Source organism: Falco naumanni, chromosome 14 (genome assembly GCF_017639655.2).
Source record: "Falco naumanni isolate bFalNau1 chromosome 14, bFalNau1.pat, whole genome shotgun sequence".
NCBI lineage: Eukaryota > Metazoa > Chordata > Aves > Falconiformes > Falconidae > Falco > Falco naumanni.
This window is the reverse complement of record NC_054067.1, coordinates 12,244,605-12,262,828: the sequence shown is the minus strand read 5'-3', so window position 1 is coordinate 12,262,828 and position 18,224 is coordinate 12,244,605. Positions and strand designations below refer to the sequence as shown.

Sequence of the window (18,224 nt, the reverse complement as noted above, 5' to 3'; positions counted from 1 at the left end):
CCCGCTGCTGCCCTGCGGCACACGGCTTGAAACGCTTTTGGCCCCATTCTCCTTAAATTCAATCTTCCAAAAGCCTATACATCTGAGGCATGAAGGGGAAGACAAATTATAACAAATGCATTTTAGGAATGTAGTAAGTGACGACTTAATATAACTTTCTCTTCTCCCTCCACCCGCCCATCACGTTTTTAACATTTTGGGAACTGTCAGAGCCTGAAGGGATATAAAGTGTGCGGGAGGGCGGTTTTCCCGTTCCGTGTTGGTGTGAACTGCGCCTGCAGGGAGCTTCTCCCCTGAGCCGTGGGGGCAGCCCTCTCCCCCGAGGCACACGGCCCCCCGGCCCCTCAGGCACCAGTGCCCCGCTCGGTGACAAAAGCGGCGCCTCCCGCCGGCCCGGGCGCGGGCAAGGAAGGGGGGTCACGGCAGAGATGGCGCCGCGGCCTTATGGTTTCCACGGTGACGGGGCGGGGGCTGTGGTGGCGCGCGCCGCGCATGCGCGGGAAAAGCTGCTCGGGGCCGGGCGCGGGTGGGCGGCTGGGGCCTTCGTGTGTCAGGGAAACCCCGGGACGGGCTGAGGGGCAGGACGAAACCCATAAGAAAAATCACCAGAGAAAGAGATAACATAAGGGGGCGGGAGGTAGCGTGGGCGGCTGCCTCTTGGAGATGGCTGAGCTCTCTTCCATGTCGTGGGTGAGGCGATGGCGGGGCCGCATCCCCCTGCAGATTCACGAAGCTCATGTGGGTGGAGCCTTTTGGGCCAGAGGATTGTCCTCAGACAGGCCTTGTGGGATCCTTGCTGTATTAGGACGATGTTGTGCTGTTTCGAGGGTTGGGAGGCAGCTTTTTCATTAGCATCGATCCTCCCGTCCCTCAGTAAACTGGATGTGTAGGAGAGATTTTAGGGGTGCTTCAAGGCTGATGGAGCTGTGCAGCCTGTGAGGAGGGAGTCAGCACTGAGGGAAGGAGACAGCATTTGCAGGGGGGTGGATAGCAAGAAGCCAATTAATTTCTCCAGCGCATCAGGCATGACTAATGAATGCTTTTGCGAAAGAGCAAAGGGTAAGGTTTCACACATGTGGCTGTGTGGGCCTAAGGCGGGATTCGGCAGCTGCGCAGACACTGCTGCTCTTTGCTTCTCTGTGCGGTTTGGGGACAGGAGGCTGGGTGGCTCTTGGTGAGGGGGTTCTTCAGAGCTACAATTGTCCTTTTGGTTATGATCACCTCAAAATTCACCATTATTATGATGGAGAGCAGAAAGACCAAAATGAAGTCCACCAAATACTAATGCCACCCCCTGCCCACCCCAAAACACCTGGGGAAACATTGATGTTTTCTTTACAATGGTATCAGTCTGAGGGGACCAAGGGTTTCTGTTGCATTAGAAACTATTTTAAATGATAGAGATTGCTGCTGAGCAGTGCTGAATTGAAACAACTTCTTTCTTAAAAAAAAAAAAAAAATCAGAAAAATCCCCCACTCATTCCAAAAATATCAGACCAACATTTTCCCCTACTTTCCAACAAGATATTTTTCTCTGGGGAAATAAAAATATTAACCAACTCCAGTAAGCCCATCAGGAGGGGTGTGGGGAGCAATTTTTAGCCTTCTTTCAAGGTGTGGATAGACAGTGGTGTTGAAGATGGGTAGTCCACACTGTTGTTTATTATCTATAATAAGTAGCATCCAGAAATCTCAGTTAAGGATCAAGTCCTAATGTACTAGCCCCTGTACAAACACACAGTAAGAGAGTCTCTGCCCTGAAGAGCATACAATCTAAAAATGGTCCCTTACATGGCATAATTTGGAGGGGAAGGCTAGGAATTGGAGACAGAGAAATGAGCAATTAACCTTTTTCCTGATTTCCTCCCACCTTCTAAGCAAAAGCCATAATACTTAAATGCCGAGATCATTGTTTCCAGTCCCCATCATTAGCCTCATGTTAGAATCATACTTGTTGAACCATTTAGGCTGGAAAAGACCCTTAAGATCATTGAGTCCAACTGTTAAAACTAGCACTGCCAAGTCCATCACTAAACCATGTCCCTAAGCGCCACATCTACATGTCTTTTAAATACCTCCAGGGGTGGTGACTCAACCATTTCCCTGGGCAGCCTGTTCCAATGTTTGACAACCATTTCACTGAAGAATTTTTTCCTCATATCCAATCTAAACCTCCCGTGGTGCAACTTGAGGCCATTTCCTCTTGTCCTATTATTTGTCACTTGGGAGATGAGACCAACACCCACATTGCTACAACCTCCTTTCAGGCAGCTGTATCCCCTGAGCCTCCTCCTCTCCAGACCAGCCCCCCCAGTCCCCTCAGCCGCCCCCCATCAGCCTTGTGCCCCAGCCCCTTCCCCAGCCCCTGCCCGGCTCTGGACACGCTCCAGCCCCTCCACGTCCCCCTGGCAGTGAGGGGCCCAAAGCTGAACATAGGATTCGAGGGGCGGCCTCACCAGGGCCCAGCACAGGGGGACGGGCACTGCCCTGGCCCTGCTGGCCACACTGTTCCTGACACCAGCCAGGCTGCTGCTGGCCTTCTTGGCCGGCCACACTGCTGGCTTATATTCATTGGACCAGCACCCCTGGGTCCTTCTCTGCCAGGCACCTTCCCAGCCCCCTGCCCCCAGCCTGTAGCACCGTGTGGGGCTGTTGTGCCCCATGGGCAGGACCTGGCCCTGAGCCAGGTTGAACCCCCCACAGCTGGCCTCGGCCCGGCCTGCCCAGATCCCTCTGCAGGGCCTCCTGCCCTTCAACAGATCAACGCTTCCCCCCCTCACCTTGATGTCATCTGCAAATGTACTGAGGGTGCATTTGATCCCCTCATCCAGGTCATTGATAAAGATATTAAACAGGACTGGCCCCAATACTGGGCCCCAGTACTGAGCCCTGGGTAGCGCAGAGAGACAGCTTGGCAGTGAGTCACACTGCTGATGTTGGCACCATTCACCTCAAGAATATAGTCCCCAGGTGCTATTCTTCCATCTGCAGCAATGACAGAATCTTTCAAGACTTTCTGAGCAAGTTTTTCCTATTGGGCTGACTTTACCCTCAGCTATTTTCATACTCAACTTCTTCCAGGTCTTCTCAGTGAATTTCAATTGTGTTCATTTCAGCCATAAGACTAACTGTCTGAGGAAGGTCTTCTTCAGTCTCAAAAGCTGGATTAACTAGTCCAGGCTTTGCAGACCCTAGTGATACCACAGCAGCTGTGGAGCTTTCTGCTACAAGCAATGATCCTCCACTTGGTACCTCTGGACCCTTGGGTGTGGGGGATGTTCCTTCCCTCTGGAAATGGGATTCTTTTTCTGCTGTAGTTCAGATTTGTATTTCTTGAAACCGGGACACCTGTTCTGCAGATGAGCTTCTAGTTAACACCACTGCATTGTCTGCTGACATGCTGCCTTGAAAGTACAGAAGACAATCAGCTTGTCCAACAGGTTTCTTACTAGAAGGCTGGACTTGTGGCACTGCTTGAAGGAGAGCTTTTTCTGATCCAAGGACAAAAGTTATAGTCCTGCTTGAAGTTTTCAAGGCATTTGAAACAGTACATAGTGTCCACAGGTGTGCCCATAGGTTGGAGTGGAGCTTAAAGGCAGATACAGTGGATGAGTTCATAGTCCACTTCAACCTGGAAGTTGTGGAGATGATTGTCCAGTAAGAGGTGGAACTGACCAGATTCACAGCAAAGTTCACTAACTTGGGATGTGTGTTCTGCTATGGGATCACCCATGAGAGCCGCCATTAGGCACTCTTGGGCCACTAGCAAGGAAACTTGTCATGAAGCAGGTGTTTGTCAGAGGTCCTCTGTAGGTGCCAGGGGTGGGAACATAACTCCCTCATCCCTGGGAAGGGGACAGAGAAGGTGAGGGAAGCCCAGTGCCAACTTGGCCTGTGACGGTGGCTGTATGTGGCTCCTCCACCAAGTTTCTGGATGGGGAAGAAAGCTGAAACCTGTGAGAGAGGAGGAGGCAGTGCAGCCACCCAAGTGTCTGTCCCTCCTGCCTGGTGTGGCACTGCTCAGCCCCATGTTCTCAGGCTGCATCCCCTGGACTGACCTAGTCAGACGCTGGTGAAAAGGCAGCAGCTGTCCTGGGCTGAAAGACACTGCGGACCATAACCCACTCCAGCATGATGGCAGAAATTACAGGGTGCAGGGAAAGGCAGGTGGTTTATGCTCATCTAGGAGGGGACCAGTGGGGTTTGGCTCCCACTGCCTTGCCCAGTGGAGCCACACACAATTACTGGATGTCTCTGTGCCCTGGATTCCCTGCTGATAGCAGGCACACCTTTTTTCAGGGAACTGGCTCTTTGCAAAGTAATTCCAAAAAATGGTGGATTTTTCTTTCTGGCTTTTCTTAGCTTTCTTTTTTTGAGATACTGTAGAAACTTAAAAACATGATTGAATTTGTGCATGCCTTTACTTATTGAGCTATTTATGATGGGCACAGATTTCCCTAAGTCAAAAAGCCCCCTCCCTCCTCCTTCCTCAGCCTTAGTAATCAGCTTCCTTGTGCTCCAGCCCACGCTAGGCTATTTTCCACTGTCAAATCCTCCATCATTGGTTAAATTACCTAGCTGTGTGTTGGCTTTATCTTTTTTTGGTGAAATCATATAATCTTTCAAGTCTACTTTGCCCAAGTCTCTGTCATCCTCTTAGGCCTCTTGTACACTCTGCTTCTCTCTTGGCTGATTCTGTAAAAGGTCTAATTTCAACAAGCTGCTGCTCTCAGGGCTTAAGTCTGTACTCTGATGCCCATGATAATCATCTGTGTCCATCAAGGCTCCTAAGTGCTTTGAAGCTAAGCAAATTGCAGATGTTTGGACTCCTTTGCACATGGATGTTAAATTTTCCCTTCCGCCATCCCTTTCTCGGATGCTTCCCTTTCTCAGATGCTCCCCTTCCAAATTTTGCTGCCCGTGTTTGCTGCAGCCTATATTGCCTACACGCCTTTTGTGCCACTGTACTGTTAATAAGCGTGTATTTGGCACGGGGCCTGGTTTGCCACCAGGGTGCCCTCTCCCATGTGCTAACAGCTGCCTTCTGACATGTGAAGACACGCTTCACTCAGAGTCTGTCGTGTGAACCAGTTTTAATCTAGGATGCTCTTTCCTTTTGGCTCCCCACAGAGATCACAGGACCCTGTTTAATCCAGCTCCCTGTTGGTGTATGGTTGAGTCATAGGAGGTTTTTCTGTTGCTACATCTAATAGCACTTTGCTATCAGGAGCAGAACATCAACCCGCTTGGCTGGGAGTCAGCACTGTCACCCAGCAGCTCTCCTTGTCTGGAAGTTGTTTTTATTCTTTTCTTAGACTTCTCCCTCTCTGCGTCTTTCTCTCTAAAACATTAATTTCCTCTAATTAGAACCTCCTTAACAATTCTTTTTTCCTCTCTCCTCAGTTAATTTCCTTTAATTAGAACCTCCTTAATAATTCTTTTGCTAAATCAATTTCCTCAGAACCACCCGCCATAATTTCTTTCCATCCTTTCAAAAGCTGTAGTAGCTAAGCAAATTATGCTTCTGGGTAACCTTTATCTCTTACTTGGTATTTTAAAAAAGAACTGTAACAGGTTAGACAGGCACAATTTCTCCTTCCAGAGCTATGCTGGTCTGACCCCATTAGGTTATACTTAGCTGAGTGTTGTACTATTGTATACTTAATTAGGTGCCCTAGCTGTTCTTCTGGCACCCAGGTAGGGCTGTATTTATGAATGAATTAAACATGACACTTCATTACTCTGATCAGATTTAACAGTGTCAAAATCCATCTTTTAACCACATCAAATTGCTTTCTAAGAATATGTAAAACCTCCTGCCCCTGTTAGCTGTCCTGTGAGCTGTTCCCAACTTTTTCTCTGCAGCCCTGCCAACTTCCTCCTCATGAAAAACCTTTTAAGTACTGTTTCTAAAACATGCTGGTTTTAAAAAAGAGTTTTTTGTTTGTTTGTAATTTACACAGTAAGTAACTATTAATGTCACAGTGCTTTTCACAATCGTGCTGTGGGGCACATCACGTTATGGACCTTGGGCCTGAGTTTCCTCTTCTACCTTATGCAGTTTTTTCCAAGTTGAGACTGTATTATGCATTTTTCTGTCCCTTTAAGATGGACCATAGGGAACCATCTTACTATGTCTGACCTTGCTGAAATCTACCAAGGATGACTCACTCAGCTTCCTGATTTTGGGAAGAAAAGGGCCAAGTGGTGGTGGTGGCTGGGAGAAGCCGTACAGTTTTAGTGAAGTCTTTTTTTACGTAATTATGAAAAAAAAAAAAAAAAGAAGTAAGGAAACACATTTGAGCTGCAGGAACGCCCTCTCCCCACCACTGGTAGGTGCCATGCTGGTAGCTGGTTGTATTACCTTTTCTAGTACTCCTTTCTCAGGTTAGCACCTACTACCAAGCACAGATCTGATGGTTTTAACAAGTGTCGTTGCCCTGCTATAATGCATGATACAATAGGGATCAGCTTACATGAGACAGGCCAAAGCAAGCTGCCTCACAATGGGCTCTTGTGACTGCTTCTGGTCTTTGAAGCATAAGAACTTTCTCCCTCTTTTGGCTACGGCCAAGGTAAGCCTGCTTCAGTCCTGATCACAAAGCAGAATGTCACCGTGGGCCCTGAAGAGTCTGCTCCAGTAAGGCAGATGGGCCTTTGAAATTTGTGAAGTGCTTTTTCCCACCATCTGACGAGACTCAACAATGCCTTAGTGGGTGGATGCCTTGGGTGCAACTTAGTACAAGTAGAGTGATCCATGAGGAATGCTCCACAGATTCTGTATGGGGAGCTCGCAGAGGCTTGTAGCTATTCCATCATTGTTAGTGCCACTTCCAGCTTTCTGGGCAGGGTCAAAACATTTTAGCCAAGCCCAGCTACTGCAGAAAAGCTGTAGTGCTACCCTCTTTCATGTTTCTTTCCTTCTGACCTTTCCAAACCTCTAGCACTCCACAAAGTCTATTCTGGTGGAAGTTGTGCAGAAGTTTTAAGATCTACTTTATTTCCTTTGCAGTCTTAATAACTATGCAGAAAAGTCTATTTTCCATCACTTTCCATGGAAATTTCAAGTGGGATTGGATGGAAAAACGAAACACATTAAGGTTTTTGTTTTTGACAAAATCCCTAATGTTTGAGATGGGAATAGGACGTTTTTGGGCAATTTTACAAGGAGTAAAATGCTGGTGGTACTGGAGAGGGAGTTGTTTGGGAAGGCTAGATTTTCTAAAAAGATATGTTAGAAGGCTAAAAAAAAAAGCTGTCTGGTTCTTCTTAGAAGAGATGAGAGAGCAGGAGGAGGGAATCGCCAGGTTGGATTGTTCAGGCTGACAATCAACTACAACAGAAGAGATGCTGTTTTCTGTGCTCCTTGAGAAGCCCATCTTGCTGGTCTCCAGTCCATTCCAGCTGAGGACGAAGAATGGCTAGAGATAGAGATAGGCAATCCAGTAGACAATGTTGAAGAGCAGGAAGGCGGTGGGGAAGAAGACGCGAGAGTAGGAGTCCAGGCGGGAGATGTGAATGCGGACCCTCCCCTCCCGCCACATTCCTGTCTGACAGTCTTCAATGCAACAGAAGAACCTCTCACATTCCTTTCCTTCCAGGCACGGGGAGCCAGGTTCTTCATCGTCATCCTCCTCTATCTCTGGGGGCCAGTGCATGATGTTGTTGATGTTGATAGTGGTAAAGGATGGCATCACCTGTGCACCAGCAGGCGGCTGTAATGAGGAGGGGTAGGTGGAACAAAGGGAAGGGAAAGGCAAGAAAGTATGTTCTAGACATCAAAACCCATCCAATCGGCAATAGATAAGTTCATAGCATAGATACAGTTCAGTGGCAAGGGATGACTGATCATCCCCCATCTCTGCATCAGTTGTAAATCACCACCTTGGCCTACTGTGGGTACTGTCAGCTCCCTGCATGACTGTGAGTTTCCTCCCTGGCACCCTAGGGCATAGCTTTACTCAGCAAAGATCTAATTGCTCTGATTCCCCATCTCTTTCACTAATCTTCAGTGCAGAAACAGAACCTGTTTAGTTTCAGCTGTGCTAGCCTTTTCCCTCACTCCCCTGAGCTCAGCTGTCTCTGAAGACACGGCACACAGTCCAGATGTGTCTTCTGATTGCTGTCAGCTGCTGGAAAAAAGCTGAGGAAAGGCTGTGTGTGACTCATAACCTCTTGGCCCAGGAATAAAAGGCATATTGTCAGCATCATGGAAGAGCTTTCTCCACCTGTGCTGGGAAATGAGGCTGGCACAGAAGAGATCTGTCTTTTCTGGTTTCAGTTCTGTCCCAATTCAGAAGCCTGTTTCAGCTGATGTGTCAGAAGTACCTGCCGTGAGCGTGGGCAGATCTGAAGAGGATGATGACCACTCTGGGTTCACTATCCCCACACTCTGGAGGTCTTCTGATGGACAGACCACAAAAGAAAGTAGGTTTCTGCATTTCTGTGACCTAAGATACCTCTGTAACCCACAGAGATCAAACCGGTACAAGTGGAAGAATCTGGCTTTAGGCTACCCTGTCTTAAAGTGGACATTTACATTTGGTCATGTGAGTCATCCTAAACCATTGATGAGCTGCCCAGCAATTTTGGAGAGAACACAGGGTGCCTGGCTCTGACAGGGACCTCCTTGTTTTATGGGACCCTCAGCTGCTTTTTATCGTTGTGTCTCACCTTTCAAGTGGTCAGACCCAGCACACAGAGTGGTTTGAGGACCTTATGAACACAGTATGGGTCAGGCACTAAACCTTGTCAGCAGTTTCTAGTACAGGCTCAGGAGGGATATTTCCAAATAGCTTGGGGTTCTAACAGCATCCACTTCTGCTGGCCCCTTTGACCTACCAGCCTGGCTTTCCTGTTGTTGTGCTCAAGTGGTTTCTTGTTTCCCACCAGGTAGTTGAGTGTAGCGTACTCCATGAGAGCTGCAAAGACGAAGATGAAGCACACAGAGACAAAGAGGTCCATGGCTGTGATATAGGAAACACGGGGAAGGTGCTTGCGGGAGATGGTACTCAGGGTGGTCATTGTTAGCACAGTCGTAATACCTAAGAGAGAAAATAGCTGGATTAAGTAATGAAGAGGAGCACTTCTGTCTTCTACATGCATTCAGTCCCTGTAATATCCACATTTCCCCTGTCCTGTAGAAGAGAAATTCCTCTAGTTGTCTGGTCCCATTTTTGCTCTGCTCAGCCAGATGCTGGTCTTGAGGTGCCCTCTGACAATGCTCTATGGAAAAAAGCTGTTCGAAACCCAAGTGTCACACAGGCCATCAGTGTAGACTGGCAGAGGAGTGGGGAACTTGGACTGTGCTTAAGGCTGTACACAGGAACAACTGCTTGATGATGGGAGGAGAGTCCAAAAGAAAGACATACCTTTGGAGTTGGCAGTCCTGAGGAATATGGTTCAGGTGAAGAGTAAAGTCAGGACCCTGAATTTTTAGGAAATCAAACTTCTAGTTTTTCCAGGAGTTATGTCAGTAGGACGCCCTGGGAAACTGCCCTCAGGGACAAGGAAGAAGAACAGAGATGGCAAATCTTTAAGGACACTTTTCATAGAGTGCAAGTGCTCTCATTCCCCAGGTGTAAGAAATCAGGAAAGGAAGACAAGAGACCAGCATGGATTAGTCAAGACCTGCCAGTCAAACTAAAGGGCAAGAAGGAAATGCACAGGCAGTGGAAGCGGGGACAGGTATCCTGGGAGGAGTACAGGGACACTGCCCAAACTCCACCAGTGCATGACAGCTGCAGCCCAGGCTGCCTCCAATGTTGATGTCACCAGTTAGCTCACTTGCATTGGTGGCCATCAAGTACAGCATTGGATCCCCTCTGGTAGGGCTGTCTACTACCTGGCTTAAGAAGTTATTCTCCATGCATTCCAGGAGTCTCCTGGATTGCCTACAGCTTGCTGTGCTACTTTCCCAGCAGATGTTGGGGTGGTTGAAGTCCCCCAGCAGGATGACAGCCTGCGAGCACAATGCCTCCTGTAGCTGGAGTAAGAAGGCTTTGTCAATGGGCAACCCTTGATTGGGCAGCCTGCAGTTAAAAACCAACAACAAGGTTCCCTTTGTTGCCTTCATCTCTTAATTCTTACCCATAAGCTTTCAACCCGCTTGTGGCTATTCTTCAGAGACAGCTCTTCACAATCTATCAGTTTTTTGACATAGAGGGCAAGTGGGTAGGAGATGATAAGAAATCTCTTTTGACTTGAACGTGGCTTGGAATTGTTTTTGCAGCAGCAATAATGCTCACAGACCTGTTTCCAGAGGTAAAGTATCAGGAGCCAACAAAGGATCAGCTGCAAGAGTTGGTATTGTGATCTCATCCATTGCTTTTTAAGCTGTGGAGAAGAAGCAGGAACTCTACCCGTTTCTCCTTCTCTAGCATTCATCTAGATCTACCTGCCACCCCTATGGCTCTTGGTGGGAGCATGGCAAGAGATTTTCATATTTTCCTACTGTATTTGCATTAGCAGATATGATGTGACTTCCTGTATATTTGAAATGCCAATGGAACTGGTCCAGTTTACATCTCCCTAATGTAGGCTGGCGTGCTTGAAATGTACTAGGGATCATTTGTATGAAGTACAACGGGCTGTGGAGAGAATTCATTACTCTTGATGAGCTAAGGTCTCTTCCCACAGAGAGGGGCCCCCCTGCCTAGGGGAACTTTCTTTTGTGTTTTGAGACCACCACTGCAGTGGGTGTCAGCCATGCAGAACATTTTGCCTCTTGCTGTTCGTTCCTTTCCCAGCCATGGACTATGGTGTACCCTCAACTGGAACTGACACCCCACTCCTCCTCCTGCTCTCTCCATGGGCACCAAAGAAATTGATTTTTTTGTAAGGTGGGGAGAGAGGGTCAGAATGAATGGGCTGCGAATACCTGGCTTGATGCTGATGGTCCCTCACCTTTCCTCTCCCCACAAGAGGTCTGCAGGCAGGGCTGGGAATGCTATCTCAAATTAAAGGGAAAGTCAGTGGCATTGATGGGAAGGACAGCGCTGGGAAGCAGAGCTTGCTGTAAAATGCAGATACAGCCAAAGTACATCCAAGATTTGTAGATCTCTTTAGTGCCTATCGGCGAAGAATTCAATCAACGTAAGCATTTTCCTACCTCAAAGAGCCACTGCAGTTGCTGAGAAAATCTAAACAATAGGCAGAGCTGTTGCCCCATCCTGAGCTCCCTCTGTGGGGTGAATGACAGAGAAAGGCCTACAGGGCTAGCCCTGTGCCTACAGGGTTCCACATCCTGCCAGAGCTTGGTACTCTATGGATATAGCCCAGCAACTTTGTTCATTACCCTATAATCTTCATGTCACTAGTCCTACACTGAGACCTTGAAGAATCATAAATAGAATCACAGGACCATTTAGGCTGCAAAAGACCTCTAAGATCATCAAGTCCAACCATTAACCTAACACTACCAAGTCCATCACTAAACAATATCCCTAAGCACTGCATCTACACATGTTTTACATACATCCAGGAATGGTGATTCTTCCACTTCCCTGGGCAGCCTGTTCCAATGCTTGATAACCCTTTCAGTGAAAAAATTTTCCTAACATCCAATCCAAACCTCCCCTGGTGCAACTTAAGGCCGTTTCCTCTTGTCCTGTCGCTCGTTACCTGGGGGAACAGACCGACCCCCCCCTGCCTACAGCCCCTGTCAGGGAGCTGCAGAGAGCGGTCAGGGCCCCCCTGAGCCTCCTCCTCTCCAGACCAGCCCCCCCAGTCCCCTCAGCTGCCCCCCATCAGCCTTGTGCCCCAGCTCCTTCCCCAGCTCCGTTGCCCATCTCTGGACACGCTACAGCCCCTCTACATGCCCCTTGTAGTGTGGGGCCCAAAGCTGAACACAGGATTTAAGGTGCCACCTCACCAGTACAAGGGGACGGGCACTGCCCTGGCCCTGCTGGCCACACTGTTCCTGACACCAGCCAGGCTGCTGCTGGCCCCCGTGGCCACCTGGGCACAGGGCTGGCTCCTGTTCAGCTGGCTGTTGACCAATACGCCCACGTCCTTTTCTACCAGGCCGCTTTCCAGCCACTCTGCCTCAAGCCTGTAGCGCTGCATGGGACTGTTGTGACCCAAGTGCAGGACCTGGCACTGAGCCATGGTCCCTTGGCATGATCCTCTGCTCCAGAGCATGTCTGCTGGAGTGGCATGCCTCAGGGACTTTGCTGAAATGATGGTGACACTGTGTTTTAAACTACCACCTTCACTCCTGGCCCTGCCTACACTGAGTCATGAGGAAATGCGTGAGAGCACATGCATGTGCAGGAGCCCTTTGGCCAGTATTGCAATGCCACAGCTCACCTCTTCCCTCTCCCTTTCAGTGCATAAGAACATGACATTGTCAGCTTGGAAAAGGCTGTGTTCAGGTCTCAGATCAAGATACGAGAATGTTGTACTATCCTGAAATAATCCAGTGGTCCAAGCCAGCACAGCTTCAACATTCAGTTGAGCTCGATGATAGTGTTATAAACAGAAAGATGGAGGAGTGGACTGTTCTCCAGTAAGCGGAATAATGCCAGAAAATGGCAAAGTGCTTTAGGAGATTTTGTACTCCAACATTGCCGATCTGCTAGCCTTGCAGAGTTCAACAAGTATCACACATGCAACAAACTGTCTCTTACCCAGAGATGTCCTGGCAGGTGTAGAGTCTCTCTTGATCCAGAAGGAAACCCAGGAAAGAACAACAGTCAGGATGCAGGGAATGTAGGTCTGAATGGCAAAATAACCCATACGTCTACTTAGGTCAAAAGAAACTGTCATCACCATGTACTCCCCTAGGAAAAAGCAACAGAGACATTGGAATCACAACATGCGGCTTCCTAAAATACAAAACCCAGCAAACTTTCAGAATTTTTAGTGTTTCTGATGAGGTTTTCTTGTTGTTTTAAGTGCCTGGCTAGCTGGCTTTGTGGCTGCCCAGATTGTTAGCTTCATTGGTAGCTGTGTGGCTGGCAGAGTAGGTTTGGTGGCTCACTGGCATTGTGGCTGGCTAACTGGTTTTGTGGCTAGTGGACTCTGGCTGCCTGGCTGGCTCTGTAGCTGTCTGACTTAATGTCTTTGTGACTAATTTAAGAGTTGACTTTGCTGTTGCCCAGCTGGCTATATGCCTGGCTGGCTGTGTGTCCATCAGACTCTATTTGTACTGGCCTGGCTGTGTGTCCACCAGGCTGTATTTGTACTGGCCTGGCTGTGTGTCCAAGCACACTGAAAATCATCCAGTCTGGAAAAGTTTCAGGGAAGAAACTATACAGAGAGTATTCATCTTCAGCTGATTGCTGCAAGGGTTTCTTTTCTATAGAAGCTATTTAGCTGTAACAGGCTACATGGCCTGGCTTGCTAACTACCTACCTGAGCTGTGACAAAGGAGATGTTCTTCAGTCTCTTTTCATTGAGACTCTGGTTCTGTCCCTGGAAAAGGCATGTGGTGCTGTACATCCTAATTGCTCATTTAGCAACTTAGAGCTGAGGTTCTTCCTCATTTTCAGAGGCTCCTAGTGAGTATTGGAAGAAAGCCACCCAACAGCTCTAGGGTTATGATGGAGTTTGCAAGCAATTACCAAAAAAGAGAGTTACAAATGTCAGACAGCCACTGGTGCATTCAAGACACTTTCACTGCACCAGTTCTTGTCCCAGTTTGTGCTGCCTTTCTACCCTGTTTAGAGGCTGGCTGCCAGTGTTGGCAACAGCAACTTTCTGCAGAGCTGTGGAAGCACTACCTGAACTTGCTTGCTTCAGAGGGCTTAAAAATATGAGCTCGCCCCACCTGCAGGAATCCAAATAAGCTCTCCTCAGTTTGCTGTGGGAAGGAAAGGGGATGTGAGCTACTATGAAGAGGAGGAGGAGCTGAAGGGTGCCCATTCCCTGGTTTCTTCACACATGCAGCCTTGTTTCTGTCTCTTAAGGCATAATTCAGATGTTATCAGCCACACAGAACTTTACAGAAGGAAAGACTGAGACCTGCAAGTTCTGATTTCCCCATCCCTGTTCCAACGATAACCATCACCCAGGAATTACGTAATATGTGCATACTGCAGCAAGAGGGGATCTGAGCTCCATCTCCTCTCCCTCCTGACCCTTCAATTAGGGATAGGTTCATTCACATCAGCATTGTCACCCCACAGTTCAGAGACGTCGGTGGTTCTGGCCTACCCCTGCTTCATCTTTCCCTCACCCTTCATGTCCACCATTTCTACTCCTTCTAGCAAAGGTCCGTCCCTTCATTCTTACGTTTCTCTAACTGTGCTGTTCCTTCCCCAACAACCACTGAGGAACTGTCTGATCACTCCTTTGCCACCCATGAGGTTGCCAACACACTGCTGTTTCTGTGGGCTGTCTCCCATTGCCTCACCTGCCCCAGTCCTGAGAACTTCTGAGGTGTTCCTCAGCCCCGTGAAGTCAAACTGGTAGAGCCTCCAAGTGCGCTGGTCAGAGACTTCAATGGAGTAGCGCCTCCAGCGATAGACAATCTCCTCGCGTGGGTAGCCATCTGGGAAAAGGGGCAAGGACGTCAATGAAAGAGTAGGTCATGTGCCTCCACCTCATTCACCACCCTGACAGCAAAAGTGCTGGCATCTCACTTGAGCTGTTTTGTAAACATGAAATGTTCAGGCAGGTATTTCTGATGCCTTTTGTTTAGTATCCCATAGGCATCCCTGGGGACAGCATCTCCCCTTGCGGGCCACTTCAAATCCTAGGGATAGGAAAAGCAACGCTAGAAACAGAGCCTTTCTAAGGACTGCGCTGCTGGAATGAGACTTGGGTTGGTGTAAGAGGACTCCCCCAGCCTTAAATCTTTAAGGGTTTTAGTTCCCTGGAGCAGCACGGGGGATTCACTACTCCTTGACTACCTTCCCTTCCCAAGCATGAGCACACCAGGAATACAAAGCTGCCAACGTGGGAGGTAGCATGGCTGTGGCTGCTCTGACTACCTCTGTATCTCTCGCCCTGGGAGCTGGTCTGTGTGTGGAAAAGAAGGGGGCATTCTCTGTGGAGAAGGAGACCTGGCTCCTGCAGGCTAGAGCATGGCTTCTCCTGGCTCTAGCTTTCTTGACAAAGAAACAAACCTCCTGTGAAGCAGGGACCTTGACACCTACGAGAGATTTCCTCAGAGGAGAGAAGGAGTAAAAGCTTGGCAGCTTACTGAAAGTGTGTTTCTAATTATCAAGCATATATGGCATGTACCGTTAATTAGCAAAGAACAAGGGATGGTGGGAGACAAGGGGATGGTATGTCCTCAGCATGCTGCCCCCCTCTGCAGCACCTTTCAGAGCCATGTGAGCAGCATCTCTTCAGTGGCAGGGGAAGCAGGAGAAGTGAACCCGAGCTAAGATGACTAAATCAGATTTCCAACCAACGTATGAGGACAGGAATCTCCCTTTGCTTCCTGAAAAATTACCAGTGGAGATGTGCCAACATCAGCAGCCCTCTCCTCTGATGAGAATGGACAAGTGGGGACTGTGAGGGGAGGTCTAAGTACCCCTCCTTTGCAATGGCCTTGGGTGCAGGGTGCAGCCTGACTCTGGGCTGAGGTCTGGAAAGCCAAGCTGTCACCTCAGAGAGCAGGAGAAGGGGGAAGATGCAAGGCAGGACGGGTGCCATTTGTCTGCCAGCTGAAGGGATATATTCTGTCTAGAGTGACCACAAGTTCAGTGAACTAATCACTTCCAGCCATGCACCCAAATTAAGGAGAAGCTCAGAGGTGCTGTGAATCTGTTCCTGAAGACCTCTGCTAGCCCAGGAGCGGGAGGATGTTTCAGGGCATGATAGGTAATGGGACAGGAAAAGCATCATTGGAGATCAGGTGAAAAACGTAGCTAAAAGGGAGGATGGTCTCCCCAGAAGAGTTTTACTCTACTGACTTTCTCTACTTGCTTTCTAAAACTATTTTAAAAATATGTATACTCACAACTGGAAAAAACCAAAGGGCAGGAGTGAGTGTCCATTGGGAAATTCTGCAGCTGCAGCAGACATTCAGCCTCGATTGTCAGCCTGAGAGAGGAAGAGAGAGAAAGGGAGACTGAGATTTTGTGTTGGTGAAGGTGGCTTGATTCCAGCACCACAGAGTGACAGAGAGATTCTCACTCCCTTGAGAGAGAAACACTGATTTGTTGAAGATCAGTCTGCTTGCAGGAACATTTCAAAACAGCGGCAAAACAAAATACATGTTTGGATATTTTCAAAGTGAGAAAAAACATCTTATTTTCATATTTTAAAAGTCTTTTTGTTTAGTGAGCTTTTCAGGTTCATTTGTGGGAGTGAGAATTTATGGGAACAAAAGCCAAATGTTTATTACCAGAATGAAATAGCTGGACTGACCCACATACACTTTTAAAGGATTTTGGTTTAGGGAACCATTTATAGTTTTGACTTTTTTCTAGGTATAAGACAGAAAATCAGTTTGATTTTTATGGAAGCCTGCATCCTGGGAAGAAGCAGCCCATTCTGCAGCCAGTACTTCCTGTGTACTCCCATCAGCACTGGGACACATCTCCACTACTCTGTCATAGGGCACCTGGAAACCTCTGCTTTGACCAGCTCCTTTTTCCCTCACTTCAGCAGCCAGCTACAGTGCCTGCTGGATGTACCTGAGCGTGTAGAGCACTTTTCCGTCATTCCAGATGCGAAGGAGCTGATTAGGTGTAGTTATCCAGTGGGAATCAGCCCGCTTGGAGTTCCTAAAAAAGGTATCTGGGATCCAGATGCGGCTCACCATGTTGGTGTTCAGGGTGAGGGCTTTCAAGGTGCTGTTGAAACGAAGACGCCGGTCATACCACGTCTGAGCAAAGAAGATATCAATGGTGTATTCCTGTGAAAGAGAAGGAAGAACATGTCTTGCTGAGAGGAATTCAGGCAAAGCAGAGCCCTGTCCTCTAGTTTGCAGGTCACTGTTTTGGAGTCATAGCCAGAACATTTGCTTTTTAAGTCTGGGAGCAGGTATTGGTGACCACTGACACCTTTTCAGGCTCATCTTTAGTTCAGGATCAGGACATCCATGGCACACTTTGGAAGAGCCAAAGACTGTGCTGACTGGTGGGCTGAGCTGTAGCATGTTTGGCCTGACCCATGCCTGGAAAGCCAAGGCCATACAAACAAGGGCTTGGGTCTCCTCTTGACAGACAGCTCAAGCCAAACACTCCTTCTAAGCATAGGCATGAAGGGGCAGTGTGGACACTGCCTGAATCGAGTCCTAAGTTCAGCATCTTTTCAGTACACGTTTCAAACACAGGCAAGGAAAGCTGCTCACCAGCTTACGAGGGAAGGCAAGCAGCCAACTCTGTTATTTATTAGGATACAGCCCCGCAGTGCTACATACACCTAATTTGTACATATAGCAATAGCAGTATTGTGCATAAATCTAGTGAGAATCCACCCCTTGCTGCAGGACTTACACTGTAAATGTTTTATATGGAAAACTGGAGCACTATGGGTTCCTGGGCAGATACCCCTTGCTGAAGATTAGAAAAGGAAGCTGGGGCAGGGGCTGCTATGGACCCAGCTCTTGATGCAACCAGTTCAAAATCTGGAGTCTTTTGCAGACAGAAAACAGAGTTTGTACCATAAGGACCTTTTGTTTTGGTGAGAGAGAGGGTGTTATAGCTCACCCATAACTAGCATTTCTAGGAGGCAGCTCCTGTCTCAATCGGATTGGCAGTAGTCCACCTCATTAGCCCACCATTCTGCTGCTTGCTGCTACTGCTCCTTACCCTCTTTTTCAGCCTGCCTGTGAATGTCTTAACTAGTGCCATGCAGGAGCGTGTCTGGCACTCAGTGGATGTCTGAACCAGACCCCCAAATCCAGTTTCACCAGCCCATATTAAAGGCTGCCACTTGTTCCTGACAGTTCCTCCCTGACTTGGACTTTGCTCCCTTTCACTCCTGTCAAAGCTGCCTGACCACAGAGGCATCATCATCTCCCTCTCTCCTGTGGCAAAGATGAACAATGTCTGACTTTGCCATCTCTCCCTCTCATTCTCCTCCTCCCTCTATTGATTTATCTCGGTGGAATTTTTATGACTGCAGCACATCCTCCCTTTGCTGCCCTTGCTGCTGGTTCAGAGCTGACTTCTCAAACCATGCCATTAAAATAGATGCTGGCTCTCTTAGTGCGCTCCCTTGGATGGTGTGTCCTGCTGGGGGCAGGCAGAGCAGGGCAACGCACGACTCCCTGCTTCATTTTCCTTGCCCTCACTCCACTGTCAGCCAACCGGTGATGAGTG

The 18,224-nt window shown here is 48.4% G+C and overlaps 1 protein-coding gene across 1 annotated transcript in view; it reads right to left on the bottom strand.

The window, feature by feature from the left end:
- Positions 1–5,412: 5,412 nt before the first annotated feature.
- Positions 5,413–18,224, bottom strand: part of GABRE (gamma-aminobutyric acid type A receptor subunit epsilon) — a 38,438-nt gene continuing 25,626 nt past the window's right edge. Inside the window, exons 4-9 of the mRNA XM_040614603.1 lie at positions 16,593–16,813; positions 15,914–15,996; positions 14,357–14,494; positions 12,630–12,782; positions 8,842–9,044; positions 5,413–7,715 (exon numbers count right to left, since the gene is read on the bottom strand). Coding sequence (XP_040470537.1) covers positions 7,422–7,715; positions 8,842–9,044; positions 12,630–12,782; positions 14,357–14,494; positions 15,914–15,996; positions 16,593–16,813 — 1,092 coding nt within the window. The 3' untranslated portion in view covers positions 5,413–7,421. The remainder of the gene's footprint in view (positions 7,716–8,841; positions 9,045–12,629; positions 12,783–14,356; positions 14,495–15,913; positions 15,997–16,592; positions 16,814–18,224) is intronic.